General features: G+C 36.0%; 2 protein-coding genes across 6 annotated transcripts; one reads left to right on the plus strand and one right to left on the minus strand.

The window, feature by feature from the left end:
- The first annotated feature begins 299 nt into the window (after positions 1–299).
- Positions 300–3,028, plus strand: LOC148586198 (oligopeptide transporter 4-like). Its single transcript, XM_088515372.1, has 4 exons — positions 300–1,024; positions 1,128–1,380; positions 1,504–1,686; positions 2,414–3,028. The coding sequence occupies exons 1-4, from the start codon at positions 489–491 to the stop codon at positions 3,026–3,028; spliced, it is 1,587 nt and encodes a 528-aa protein (XP_088371498.1). The 5' UTR covers positions 300–488.
- LOC132177481 (heat shock protein) lies at positions 1,274–12,490 on the minus strand. 5 transcript variants are annotated; one of them, XM_088515373.1, is made up of 9 exons: positions 12,243–12,490; positions 11,871–11,972; positions 11,559–11,718; positions 11,267–11,446; positions 10,429–10,563; positions 10,049–10,131; positions 6,363–6,456; positions 6,170–6,269; positions 1,274–1,363 (listed from the first exon to the last, which is right to left on the minus strand). In XM_088515373.1, exons 1-8 carry the CDS (start codon positions 12,485–12,487, stop codon positions 6,180–6,182), a joined length of 1,089 nt encoding a protein of 362 aa, XP_088371499.1. In that variant the 5' UTR covers positions 12,488–12,490; the 3' UTR covers positions 1,274–1,363; positions 6,170–6,179. The 5 variants fall into 5 exon arrangements, with proteins under 5 accessions (XP_088371499.1, XP_088371500.1, XP_059445805.2 ...); XM_059589822.2 differs by lacking the exon at positions 1,274–1,363 and adding an exon at positions 2,945–3,031; XM_059589821.2 differs by lacking the exon at positions 1,274–1,363 and adding an exon at positions 2,974–3,061.
- Positions 12,491–13,077: the final 587 nt, after the last annotated feature.

Genomic DNA, 13,077 nt, shown 5'->3' on the forward strand with positions numbered 1-13,077 from the left:
TATAAACATTTAAAATGCACATTAACTTTTGTCTAACTTAGTAATCTGCTATTAACTATTAATGAGATTATGAATTTAATGTACCTTATAAATGTTTATAGTCACTCGACACTATTTTGCATGGTTTGGAGAAAATTTCTATCAATTATAGAAAATGAGCACTAGCAGAAAACGGCCGGATGGAGTTCCAAAAAACTCATGCGGTGGTCCGACAGTTTGAAAAGAGAAACTTAAATTCGAAAAATAGTTTATGAAATTTAAAAAACAGAAACCATTCTCTGAAATTAATTAATTAATTATTATTATTTTTTTTTATCAAACCGAAAATATGTTTGGTCCGACCAAACACCGAAAAAATATTACGTGTTGTCTTGATTCCATTAACATATTCAGGCCACCGTATAAAATGTGGAAGACACTTCTAATTCTTGTTAACTTTTGATTTACCTATTTGCAGGGCTTTGCATGAGCGTGAAAAGGAGCAGCGAATGTCAAGGGCAAAGTTCTTCCTAATTGCACTGATTTGCAGCTTCTCATGGTACCTGTTTCCTGGGTACCTGTTCACAACACTAACAAACATATCATGGGTGTGCTGGGTATTCTCCAAATCAGTCACAGCTCAGCAGATCGGCTCCGGCATGAGAGGCCTTGGAGTGGGAGCTGTGACACTTGACTGGGCTGCTGTTTCATCTTTCTTGTTCAGCCCCCTCATCAGCCCTTTCTTCTCCATTGTCAACATTTTTGCAGGCTACATATTGATACTCTACATTGCAATCCCTACAGCATACTGGGGGTTTGACTTGTACAATGCAAGTAGATTTCCTATTTTCTCTTCACACTTGTTTACAGCTGTAGGACAAAAATACAACATATCAGCCGTTGTAAATGACAAGTTTGAACTCGATCAAGCGACATATACTGATCAAGGACGGATTCACTTGAGCATGTTTTTCGCTCTCACATATGGATTTGGATTCGCCACAATCGCATCCACCCTCACCCATGTGTTACTCTTCTATGGCAGGTATATATATAAGACCCCTTCCAAAGTAGATAACAAAACCATGCTTCTCTATCATTAAAGTCTTTGTAAAGTCTCATTTCATGCACAATTAATGTATGAGCAGGGAAATTTATGAGCGGTATCATGCTTCGTATCGGGGCAAGGAGGATATTCATACCAAATTGATGAGGAGATACAAGGACATACCTTCCTGGTGGTTCTACTTGTTGCTTGCTGTGACACTTGCAGTTTCCTTTGTACTCTGCATATTTTTAAATGATCAGATCCAGATGCCATGGTGGGGGCTCCTCTTTGCCGGAGCCATGGCCTTCACCTTCACTCTTCCAATCAGCATCATAACTGCGACAACAAACCAGGTTAGTGGGTTCAAACTAAACCAGCTTCACTAAAGCATGCATTTCAACTGGTTGTGCATTTTTCAATTCATGATCTGCATAACAACTTGCTGTTTTCCTGTGAATGATTTGATGTTCATACAGACACCGGGGCTAAACATTATCACGGAGTACGCAATGGGTCTAATATACCCAGGAAGACCAATAGCCAATGTGTGCTTCAAAACCTATGGCTATATGAGCATGGCTCAGGCTGTCTCCTTCCTCTGTGACTTCAAACTAGGACATTACATGAAGATTCCTCCAAGATCGATGTTTTTAGTTCAGGTACTTTCTTCTTTTCTACCATTAACAGATCAAAAGAATGAAAATAAGTGTACACATTTATTTAATATTATTTAGATATTAGATCTTTTTAACGCCCGAGTGGAAACATCTTTTTAAGGAGTCTTAAAGCTAAAAGATTAATTACCCTTTGTTTTCCATTTCAAAACAAAAATATTAACAAATAACCCGAAATACAATACTCACAAAACACTAGACTGTTTTCGCCTTTGTCACATTATAACACTTTCTCAAGCCAAAACAAAAAACAAAAAACACCCTCCTAAACACATTACCAAACAAAGCCCATGTATTTAATATGTATATCCTTCTTTCAATCTCCAAGTTATCCCATTCATATTACACGAAGTGTAGATGGTACCAATTGCTTGATATTACTAAAGAAAAGCATTGTCCAGTATAACACCAGAGTGGATGCTAGGAAGAATCAAAATTGCTTTCTAGACACCTCTTATGTATTTGTAAATACAAAAACCAGCCCAAAATATAAATGACCTATTTTAAAACAGATGCAATGAAAGCAGAAAGCATGACTTATTGTAATTTCATATTGAAAAGAAGCAAAGCAAGCTAGATGTGTATAATGATCTTAGAACAACAATGAAAATAATCGAAAAACAATCCAATATATACAAGCTATTCTGGCACATTTTCCGCAAACTACTGAGATATTTTACTCTTCTGTTCATTGGTGCATGCGTATACCTAGTTCATAGGAACAATTCTGGCTGCAACCGTCAACCTCGCAGTGGCAGTGTGGTTGCTCGACTCTATTAAGAACATATGCCAGGATGATCTCCTTCCCTCGGACAGTCCCTGGACATGTCCCTGGGACCGGGTCTTCTTTGATGCATCTGTAATTTGGGGTCTGGTAGGACCGAAACGGATATTTGGAACTCTGGGAAACTATGCAGCGATGAATTGGTTCTTCCTTGGAGGTGCAGTAGGGCCAGTTATTGTTTGGCTGCTTCATAAGACATTCCCTGGGCAATCATGGATTCCCTTGATTAACCTTCCAGTCCTCCTCGGAGCAACAGGAATGATGCCACCGGCAACACCCTTGAACTACAATGCCTGGATTATAGTTGGAACATTTTTCAATTGCTACATCTTCCGCTACCGAAAGCAATGGTGGCAGAGGTACAATTATGTTCTTTCAGCAGCACTGGATGCTGGGGTGGCTTTCATGGGTGTGCTATTGTACTTTTCACTGGGCTTGGAAAACAAAAATGTGTCCTGGTGGGGTACTGACGGTGAACATTGTCCATTAGCAACATGTCCAACAGCCAAGGGCATAGTGGTTGATGGTTGTCCAGCGACCTAATATCTGTATGCTTCTGTTATAGATCATTTCCCTCTAATGTTGCACAACATATTAGTAGCAATTACAATGATACTACACACAAAGTGGAGGGAATTTCATGCTTTGTAGGGATTTATAATGTTTGATGTAAATTATCTTTCAAATCATATATATATTTGGTACTTATCCAAAATAAAAAGAATCATGATCTATGTTGCTTGAATGCAACATTATACAGTGGCACTAATGAATTGGTAACAAAGGAGGCAGAAACAATGTAATTGCAATGATGGGGATGGTGGAAAGCAATTGGTATTAATGAGGTTTTACAAAGAGGATTAGTAGAAAATTTAGGCCCAACTTTTCCTATAAAATTGGAGAGATATAAAAATTAGGCACATCAAAGAATTGAAATTTCCTTTCTTTTCTTCTGGAAGCAGAAATGTATATTATATCAGAGTTGCAAGTAGTCACATATCAAGGGTTTGTAATTACCAACTTATGCTATTTTTATGGTCTAGATTTCAAAATATTAATTATCATTATTTTTTTTCAATTTTTAATAACTAAATATTGGCTAATTACATACACATTTGTCTAGATAAGGTCAATAAAAACTGAAATAAATATCAAACAAAGTCTAAACAAACTGCATAGTAGTTAAAACTAGTTCAAATTTGACCAGACTTATTTCAAGTTTGGTTAAAATCATAAATGGACCAATTCTATAGTTTTCCAAACACCCCTTAGTCTAAATAAACTGCCTCTCTTGTATTCTTTTGGTGCACTTTGGTAGCATTCCCCTTTGTGGTCATCCTATTTAATCTATCTAATGAAAAAAGAAAAGGAAGACGAGGAACAGTGGAGCACCTTCTCCATTTTTCATTAAGGGTTTATTTGTTTCAGCATAAAATTGTTCTTGTAAAACGCTTTTTGTATTTTTCAGGTGTTTACTTAGGCAGGACAATTTGGCTAGTTGAAAATGTTTTCCTGTCTACCATAAAACACATTGGCCATGTTTGTTACAATTTTTGTTTTTTGTTCTCAAGACAAATACATTAACAAACAACTCAAAACAAAACAAAAAAACTTTTGTTTTCCGTCTACTTTTCTTGTTGTAGGAATATGTTGACAAACATGTGCTTAACTTTTGCAAGGTCAGAGCTAACTTATTAAAAATTTTAAAAAAATTAGGGTGGCTATGTGACCACCCTAAGAGCATCTCCAACAAGAGTTTTTATTTTACTCTCAAAATACAACTTTTTTCATTTTAGCTACTAGTTTTTCACTACACACTCCAACAAGAACATCTATTTTAATTATCTACTCTAATTAAATATTATTTTTCAGTATTATTTTATTAATTTTTTATCATTTCCTTGTCTTCCCCATATAAAAAGAGATAAAGAGAGGAGAGAGAAAAGATTAAAAAATAGAAAGAAAGAAAATATAATAATATATTACTTACAAGGTGCTACAGTAACTTGTAAATATGAAAGTTCATTGTATTAGTAGTAGGAAAACTTTTTATTTTACAATATTTGTTAGAGCAAGAAAAATTAACAAAATAGCTAAATTTAACTAAAAAGCTAGTTTAGAAATACTGCTGGAGATGCTCTAAGAGTCCGGGTGTGCGCGAGCCATCCCATACTTTTTTTGTTTTTTGTTTTTATTGTTTAAGTAGGAATTCACATATGTTTGGTGTTTATTTAAACATGTGCTTAACTTCCGCAAGCCCCCTCCGCGTTTGGTGTTTGAAGTCTCTATTTCTCTTACTATTATTAGGACCATGTGCTAGTTTTGGCCTTGCACATGCCAAGGGTGCTAGTACATTGGTTTGTGCTATAGATACATTATTGGCCACTTTCTGATAACTTGGAACTTTCGAGACACACAGATTTCTAACAAGCCCTAGAATTTGGAAAGTGGTTATGATGAATTAAGTGAAAGAATCTATTCATGATTGCTTTCAATATAACTGCTATTGAACTCCATATAAATTAGTATTTATTCACAGCTAATCATGAAAGTATTGAAGTCCATATAACAAAGGCGAAAGGCAAAAAAAAGACTAATCATTAATTTCTCATCCATCGTTTGAGGTGTCAGTTGTGACTTCGTCACCTCTAGTTGTTATGGAAGTTGGAGTGGATGAAGATTTGGGTGGTTGCTCCTCAGGCACTCCAGTCGATGTCAAGTTGACTGGCTTAATCCAATCACGGAAGTGGCTGGTAGGTTTTGGTCCATCTAATAAGATTGTTGTGTGGGATCAGGGAGATGAGGTTTGGGATGGGGATTATGGCGATTTCTCTTACCCTTTGGATGCTTTTTCCCCCGACCCACTTGATTGGGTGTTGGATTGTGATGAAGATGAGGATCCAACCTTGGCGCTACTAGATGTTGTTAAAGAGGATTTTCTTCGGGAAGAAAGGTTGGGCGGCATAAGACTAAAGGCAAGAGGGAGTTGTTAAATTTATAAAGCTTCGGTAACTATGGTGATGCAAAAGTGTCTGCGCGGCGAGGGAAAGTCAAGGATCACGTGTGGTAGCATTGAGTGTCCTCGTGGGTTTCGGGTGTGAGGGCTTTAGGTCCTTGTGGGCTTGTTAGGTTTCTTTGTGGGCTAGTTTGGTAGTTCCTGTGTTTTCGGTGTTGTTGGGATTTCGGGTGTTTTTGGGCTTTCGTGGGTGCTTTTTCTTTCTTTTTTTTTTCCTGTTTTTTGTGTCCTTTTTGTATATTTTCTGTATGCTTGGGGCGCCTACGCTTTTTATAAAACTTCTTTGATTACCTATCCAAAAAAAAAAAAAAAAAAATCATTAATTTAAGATATAAATTATTATATAGAGCATTGCATTATTGCTTTTAAGAATCTATCATATTGGACTCATTTGCCTGACTGGTGTTGAGCTAGCAACTCAATAATGTGGCACCTCAGGAAAAATACCATTAAACCACAGGTTCATCATTAATGCTTGCTTTCAAGGTAATAATTTTATGTATTTGATGATGTTTTTGGCAGTTATCTGACAGCTAATACTAACAATTGGATTAGTCAGGAAACTTATATGTAGTTTTAATATGTCAAAAAGAGAAATTTGAGAAAGATGGCTTAGCAACTCAACAAAGTCCAGTAGCATAAAATATTGGAAGGATAGTGTTTCACACCTTGACATGCTCATGTCGAATTCACTGAAAGCCACTGGTTATACTCATCCATCCTTATAATAAAGGAGCTAGAACTTGGGGAACCTCCTCCGCCATATGCCTTCATGTTTCCAAGATGTGGACTGACTAATTTAGTCCAAAATATTCTATCATAGAAGGTAAAATGCATGGTTTAGTGGATAATGATGCAAACCTTAGCAACTTCAGAGGTATCAGTGGCACTGTCAGTACTCCTCAAGCACATTTTAAGGTTATATCGTTGCATGTATACAACAGCTCCTATAGGCCTGACATCATCAATAGAGGAAGATAATACCGAAATAATCAAATACCAATGACTTCATGAGCTAATAACACAATGGAAATAACATCGTACTATAGAAATGGGATAGGATTTAATTAATCGTAAATAAGAATAAACAACCATAAACACTAGTAGGGGAAGCTTTTTCAATGGCGTTTCAATCAACCAATGCAGTGCCAAGGAAAAAACTAGGTGTATATATATATATTCTTTCACTTGTATATCTAGATATGCTTAAACTACACAGATTGTTAATCTACACTTGAGAAAGTGTCAAGATAATAAATCTTTTTTTTTTTTTTTTTTTAATAAGTAATCGGGATATTATTAAAATTGTAAATCAGCCCTAGGTACGCTGGGAGTATACAATAGAAGCCGTATAGCCACCTAACTAGTAAGACCAAAAAGAACAAGAAAATCATAATAGCTAATTACTAATGAAAATAAAGACTTCATCTCCTCCAAAGTCCTCTCATCATCCTCAAAACTTCTACCATCATTTACCTCCATAGGCACCACAAAAGCCATGTAGGCATCATCTTCCGCACAGTAGCACTTTGAATGTTGCTGACAATCCACCAACAAGCATACAAGTTAACTATTTGTCAAGACATAACCTAAGACAACCCATTCCAAATGGTACAAGCAACCTCACAATGAAGAAGATGGTCCACGGATTCCCCATTCCTTTTATAGATACAACACCTATCAACCAAAATGACACACCGCTTCCGGAGCCAACACTAAAAGGAAAACCAGAACTATATCTAGTTTTCAAATTCCTAAATAAATAGTTTAAATACTAGCATGAGAAAGTTTCACCTCTGACCCTGCCAATGCTAACCTAAGGGCAGATGCAGGGAATATGGTTAACCACTTCAGTTGAAACCCAAACAACTCAGACTATCTTGCCAACTAGATCTAGGCCATAGTAAACTCAACTGGTTCTAAAATTTATCCCATAATTTTTTAAAATTTTCATGTATGATATAGGAAATAGAATTTATTGGGCGTCTCCCATAGTTTCAAGTAATTCCAGGATACAACAAATAAATCCTGAAATATCTCCATAATTCCTGAAACATTCCAAATAAATATGGACTCTTAGAATATATTTCTCATGCAAATCTTTTTCTACTTCACATATGTTTCTATGTCTACTTTATATATATGCCTTCTTGTGCGCACTTCATAGGGATTATCTTTGGGGGGTATTGGTGAAGAATTTAAGTTTCATCTAGTGAAGTAGTTGAAAATATGTACTCCAATCATTTCAGAGAGTTTGAGGGTGAAAAATCTGATTCAGTTTAACCGAGCCCTTTTGGGTAATTGGTTGTGGCGGTATGCTACGGAAAGGAAGGCTTTATGAAGATCGGTGGTGGACACTAAATATGATAGTTTGGGGAGAGGTTGGTGTTGTAAGGAGGAAGTGGGCCATATGGTGTGGGAGTGTTTCAAAGTATAAAGAGGAAGTGGGCAGGTTTTTCTAAAATTGTGAGGTATGAGATGGGACGTGGATCTATGGTGTGGTTTTGGCATGATTTATGGTGTGGGGAGCAGCCTTTGAAATTCTCTTTTCCAGAATTATTCATTATTGCTTGTTTTAAAGATACGGGGGTGGCAAATCATATGCAGTTTCAGAATTGAATTATTCATTGGAAGATATCCTTTACAAGACCCGTGCATGATTGGAAAGTGGAAGTGGTCTATAATTTCTTTGAGTTGTTGTATTCCCAAAAGTGTAAGGCAAGGAGGTGAGAATAAAATGTGTTGGATTCCTTCTAAAAGAAAATCGTTTCAAGTGAAGTATTACTATCATATGTTATCTACTTCGGTGAGTTCCCCTTTTCTTGGAAGAGTACTTGGAAAGTTAAGGCTCACTCGAGAGTGGCTTTCTTTATGTGGACGGCAGCTTTAGGGAAATTTTTTAACTTTGAATAATTTATGAAAGAGGCATGTTATTGTGATGGATTGTTGTTGTATGTGTAAGAAAAGTGGAGAATCTATTGATCATCTCCTTCTTCATTGTGAGGTTGCAAGAGAATTATAGAGCTTGCTTTTTTAGTTGTTTGGGGTTGCATGGGTTATGCCTTGAAGGGTGAAAGATTTGTTGGTGAGTTGGACGGACAATTGGGACACCATAATGTTTTGGAACTGTGGAGGTTGGCTACTTTATGTTTAATGTGGTGTATTTAGAGAGAAAGAAACGCAAGGAGCTTTGAATATCGCAAGACGGTGATGTTAGAGTTGAAGAAGATGTTCCAATCTCTTTAAACATGGATAGTAGGGCTTATTAGATTGTCTGTTTCTAATTTCTCTAAGTTTTTGGAGTGTTGTTCTTCTTTTCTATACTTTAGGGTTCTTCTATATACCTCTTGTGTACTATGATTGTGTCTTTTTGTACTTTTAATGAATTTAACTTATCAAAAAAAAAAAATTATATTCTACGGACGACTAAAAAATAAATAAGGCAAAAATATCTACTGTCTTTCCAAATATCCTCTCTAATATCTTCCTAAATAACTTGCAAATTCCAAGTATCTCTAATGACATATAAGTCCCATATTCCATATTTTAACTTGATCACTTTCTGAACCGAAGTCCAAACAACAAAATGGCTCTTGGAGGTTCTGCAGTCAACAGTCCATTTATTGTTCTTGATTCAAGTCATTTTCTCAAAAGTTAAACACTTTATTTTTTTTTTCTTGGTAAAATTACTCACACACTGAAAGGGACACAGACCCCTGATCTAACCCACCACCCCCTGTTTTAGGGGGATGTGAATTGTCATTTGGCCCAATTGCCACAGGCCCTCAAATTTTAACATCCTTGTTCATCAAACCAAATCCAAAATTTTGGAGGATTAAAAAAATGGACAAACTATGATTCATACTGCTTGAATAACTTTGAAACGTCTAATTGAAAGACCATGAAAATGAAAAAAAAAAAAAAAAAAAAAAAACACCTAAAAGCAACAAACTACCAATCCACAAAGGAAATATGTAGTAAGCACTAGAAAACTGGAATTTTTTTTTTCCCCTTTTATGACAATCCCTTTTTAGCTAAGGGTTTCTCTTGTATGTTTCCTATGTACTTGGATTGCGTCTTTTGCACTTTTTAATGAATTGTGTTTACCTGTCAAAAAACAATCTTTTTAAAAGTAAAGAGTTCATCATTCATAGGAAAATAATATTTTGACAACAAATTATGAATCAAGCTGGTTGGATCATGTACAAGCACTCATCAATTAGTTGTCAGTGGAGCATAGAGCCATAGCAACCTAGAATATAACTTTGGGTCCAATGTTGACAAAAAACAAATTTAATGTTAAGCCTAAGGGATAGCTCAGCCAATTGGGGACCACGCCTCATGAAGCGAAAGTCACTTGTTTGAATCTCTCATTCCTTCTCCTTGGGGCCAATTACTTATAAAAAACAAAAAAAAAACTAATTTGATGTTTTAACTACCGGAATGGGTAGGCAGCCACATGCAGCAGCAGACAATTATTTTAAAATGATAGATACAACTCTACAAGAATACATAAACCATGTTACACCTTTGCTTAGACAAAATACCTTAGACCAGCTGCAGCACTTTTTATACTAAGTTGCTTGGCAATTTCATCACTCAACTCAGAATTTCCATCCACTCTAGTTCCCTAAGACCACCATGAGAGAATAAAAATTTGCTTAAAAAACTATGGGAAAAAGTTCCACATTCTAAGCATTTAATATTAAATCATAACAAAGGCATCAAATGGTTCCACGTTAGGCAGAGTAATATGGATGGGAAAGTGGTCTTAAAAAGCCCATATAAAAAATGAATCCATCCATCCAAATTAGATAGTGAGTTGACCAAATAAAAGTAGGAGTGGTATTATAGGATGAAAATCTAACGAAGGCATCAAATATATCAAATATATGCATGCATGTAAAATGTAGAGACTTATTGTTACCAGACACTCCCCATAAAATCCCCTGCCCAATCGAACTTTGAAAACATTATCCAGCAATTGTTTCGCAGCATTCTGGCGAGAGGAAATATAAGAATTTCCCTTAGCAATTAAATCCACAGAACTTAATTCCAGCAACTGCAATAGTGATGATCCAAATCAGGTTAAAGAGGCTTAATCTATTAAACAGAAACAATATATGAAATAATAGAAATGTAGGGGCAAAACAGGAACAGTGTCCAATTTCAATACACATTAAACCCTGTACTAATAAAATAGGCTAAATTAATACGCTATTCAAGGTCCAAATTTGGAAAGAAAAAAAAAAATTCACTTTAAACTAAAATCGTTTTTAAAACTTCAAATTAATGTGTTTAAGCTGGATGTGTCTCATGAAACTCACAAAAATTGTTTTAGCTACTTCTCCGCATAACCTTACCTCTATACAAATACTGAATTAAAAAATAGGAATGGCTATAACTGCAATAATGTTTCTAGAGATAATTCATCAAGACAGAATGCAATTTGAATTTGATGTTTATTTAACTATATATCAGGTAAATGAACATTTAAAGCAGAAGAAACCCACACAACTGAGAGAAAAAGCTGGCATGATCACAATCAGTACCAGAAAATTGAAAATGTAAAGCCATAAATCTTTGAACTTGTCTTTTCATGGGATTATGATTTTATAATGGAAATTGTAAAGCATTTGATACTAAATGTTTGAAATTCTTATTAAATGGGAGCCAAGAATTTGCTATGTGCTTAATATAGCTACTGCACTTAGTTGAACTGAAATGTACACCCACTGAAAGGCATTGGAATTTGAATTGCCAACCTGTTCATACACGTATGGATTAGTGATACAGTTCAACTTTGAGCGCCATTCGCTAAGTCCAATGTTAAATGCCCTGATCTCAGCTAAGCTCCATCGGCGAAGATCAGCATCCTCAATAAACCTAAGAACTGTTTCAACACGATCTTGGTCTTTTGGGTCCAACAAACTTGCAGCCACCCTCTTGTTTCAAAAATATTTAAAAAAAAAAAAAAAAAATCTTCTTGCTTCAGTTATCTGATTGTAAGGTGCTACAGAATAAAGCATGAAGGATAATGGTCTAATTTCTACTTACATCAGGACCTCTGATATCTGCAAGCTTATTAGAAAAGTATTCATATACGGCAGTAGAACTACTCTTCTCAATATCTATATGAAATTTGAGGTTATCAGGATGATTTTCAGCTGAAGGAATCTGCGCAAGTACTGATTTTCGGTGATCAAAGCCTATTACCCTAATTGAATTAAAAAAAAAAAAAAAAAAAATAGTAAACAAGTTATGCATTGCATTCAAAACCCACGTGAGAAAAAAATAAAACACGATCATTAGCACGCTAAGATGGATAATTGAAAATAAATTGACGATGAGACATCAAATTTAGCTTACTCGCATGACGAACGCCGTGCAAGTTTCATGGCAAATCCTTTTGGACCAAGAAAGTCAACCAGATAGCACCTCTCAAGCCCTTCAACGTATAAATCTTCAACCCTAGAATAGCAAAATATAATTATAATCAAGTCAAGGATCTGTTTTGTTCCTTGAAGAACTTGAAATGCCCAAAGAAAACAGTAGCACATTTATGTATTTTCTAAACTATCGGTTTCAAAATTGAAAATTTGATCTCAACTGAGCCCAATGCTCCAACTGAACTTTTCTTACACTTTCTCGACAGCCAAACACAGCCCCCCATGGCCACAATAAGCATAAATACTAAACCAAGAAATTTTAAAACGAAGAATATGTTCAAAGCCATTGTACCTGAGAGGCTCAACGGAAGAGAAAGGCAGAATGAGGCAAGGGAGATTGAGGCGAGAGTGGAAGAGGTGGGCGAAGAGAGCCGCGAAGGCTCCAGAGAAGGATGGGTAGTTGTAGAGCACTACGTTGGGGACTTTTTCTTCCGAAGCTTTGACGAGAGCCTCCAACGCAGCGTTTGATCGGAAGTTCCGAGCTCCGGCTCTCAGTGCTGAGAGAGAGCTCCATTTTCTTAGCAGCGAGGGAGTCATCGACGTTCGATAGGTCCGGCGGAGAAATTGCCCGGTTTAAGGTAACCCTCGCTTAATTGGCTCGACCCGGCCCAGCAGAGGCATGTGTGGCCCATTTGTCCCAGGCAGTTCGAGCCGAAACTTCTGGACCTGGAGATCTCATTCCAAATCTCACTAGACGAAATTGTAAAGGCCCATAATTACCAACTAAAACGCTTCTTAAAAAAATAAAATACAAAACACTTTTGAAATAAAAATAAAAATAGATAAAATAATTAAAAAAAAATAAAACACAACATATGTTTTTTTAAAACTTCATACACTCTTTTATAAGAATGTTTTGAAAAAATAAACCACCAATTTAATGGTGGTTTGTTTAGAGCCTTTCTTAAGGTGTTGTTTCATCTCATTGTGTGAGCTTGAAAGTAAGGCTAGAAACGTTTGACCGAGGTAACACATTTCCTTGTAACACATTTTCTTGTAACACATTTCCTTTCCAACCCTTTGGTAGACTCTTCAATGAATAAAGATACTGAGTGTGTGTGGTTTGTACAACAACAGTAGCACTTCAAGAGAGGGAATAACTCAGGTTGTCAGGCACCATAATCATG

This window comes from Corylus avellana, chromosome 4 (genome assembly GCF_965113065.1).
Source record: "Corylus avellana chromosome 4, dhCorAvel1.hap1.2, whole genome shotgun sequence".
NCBI classification, from domain to species: domain Eukaryota; kingdom Viridiplantae; phylum Streptophyta; class Magnoliopsida; order Fagales; family Betulaceae; genus Corylus; species Corylus avellana.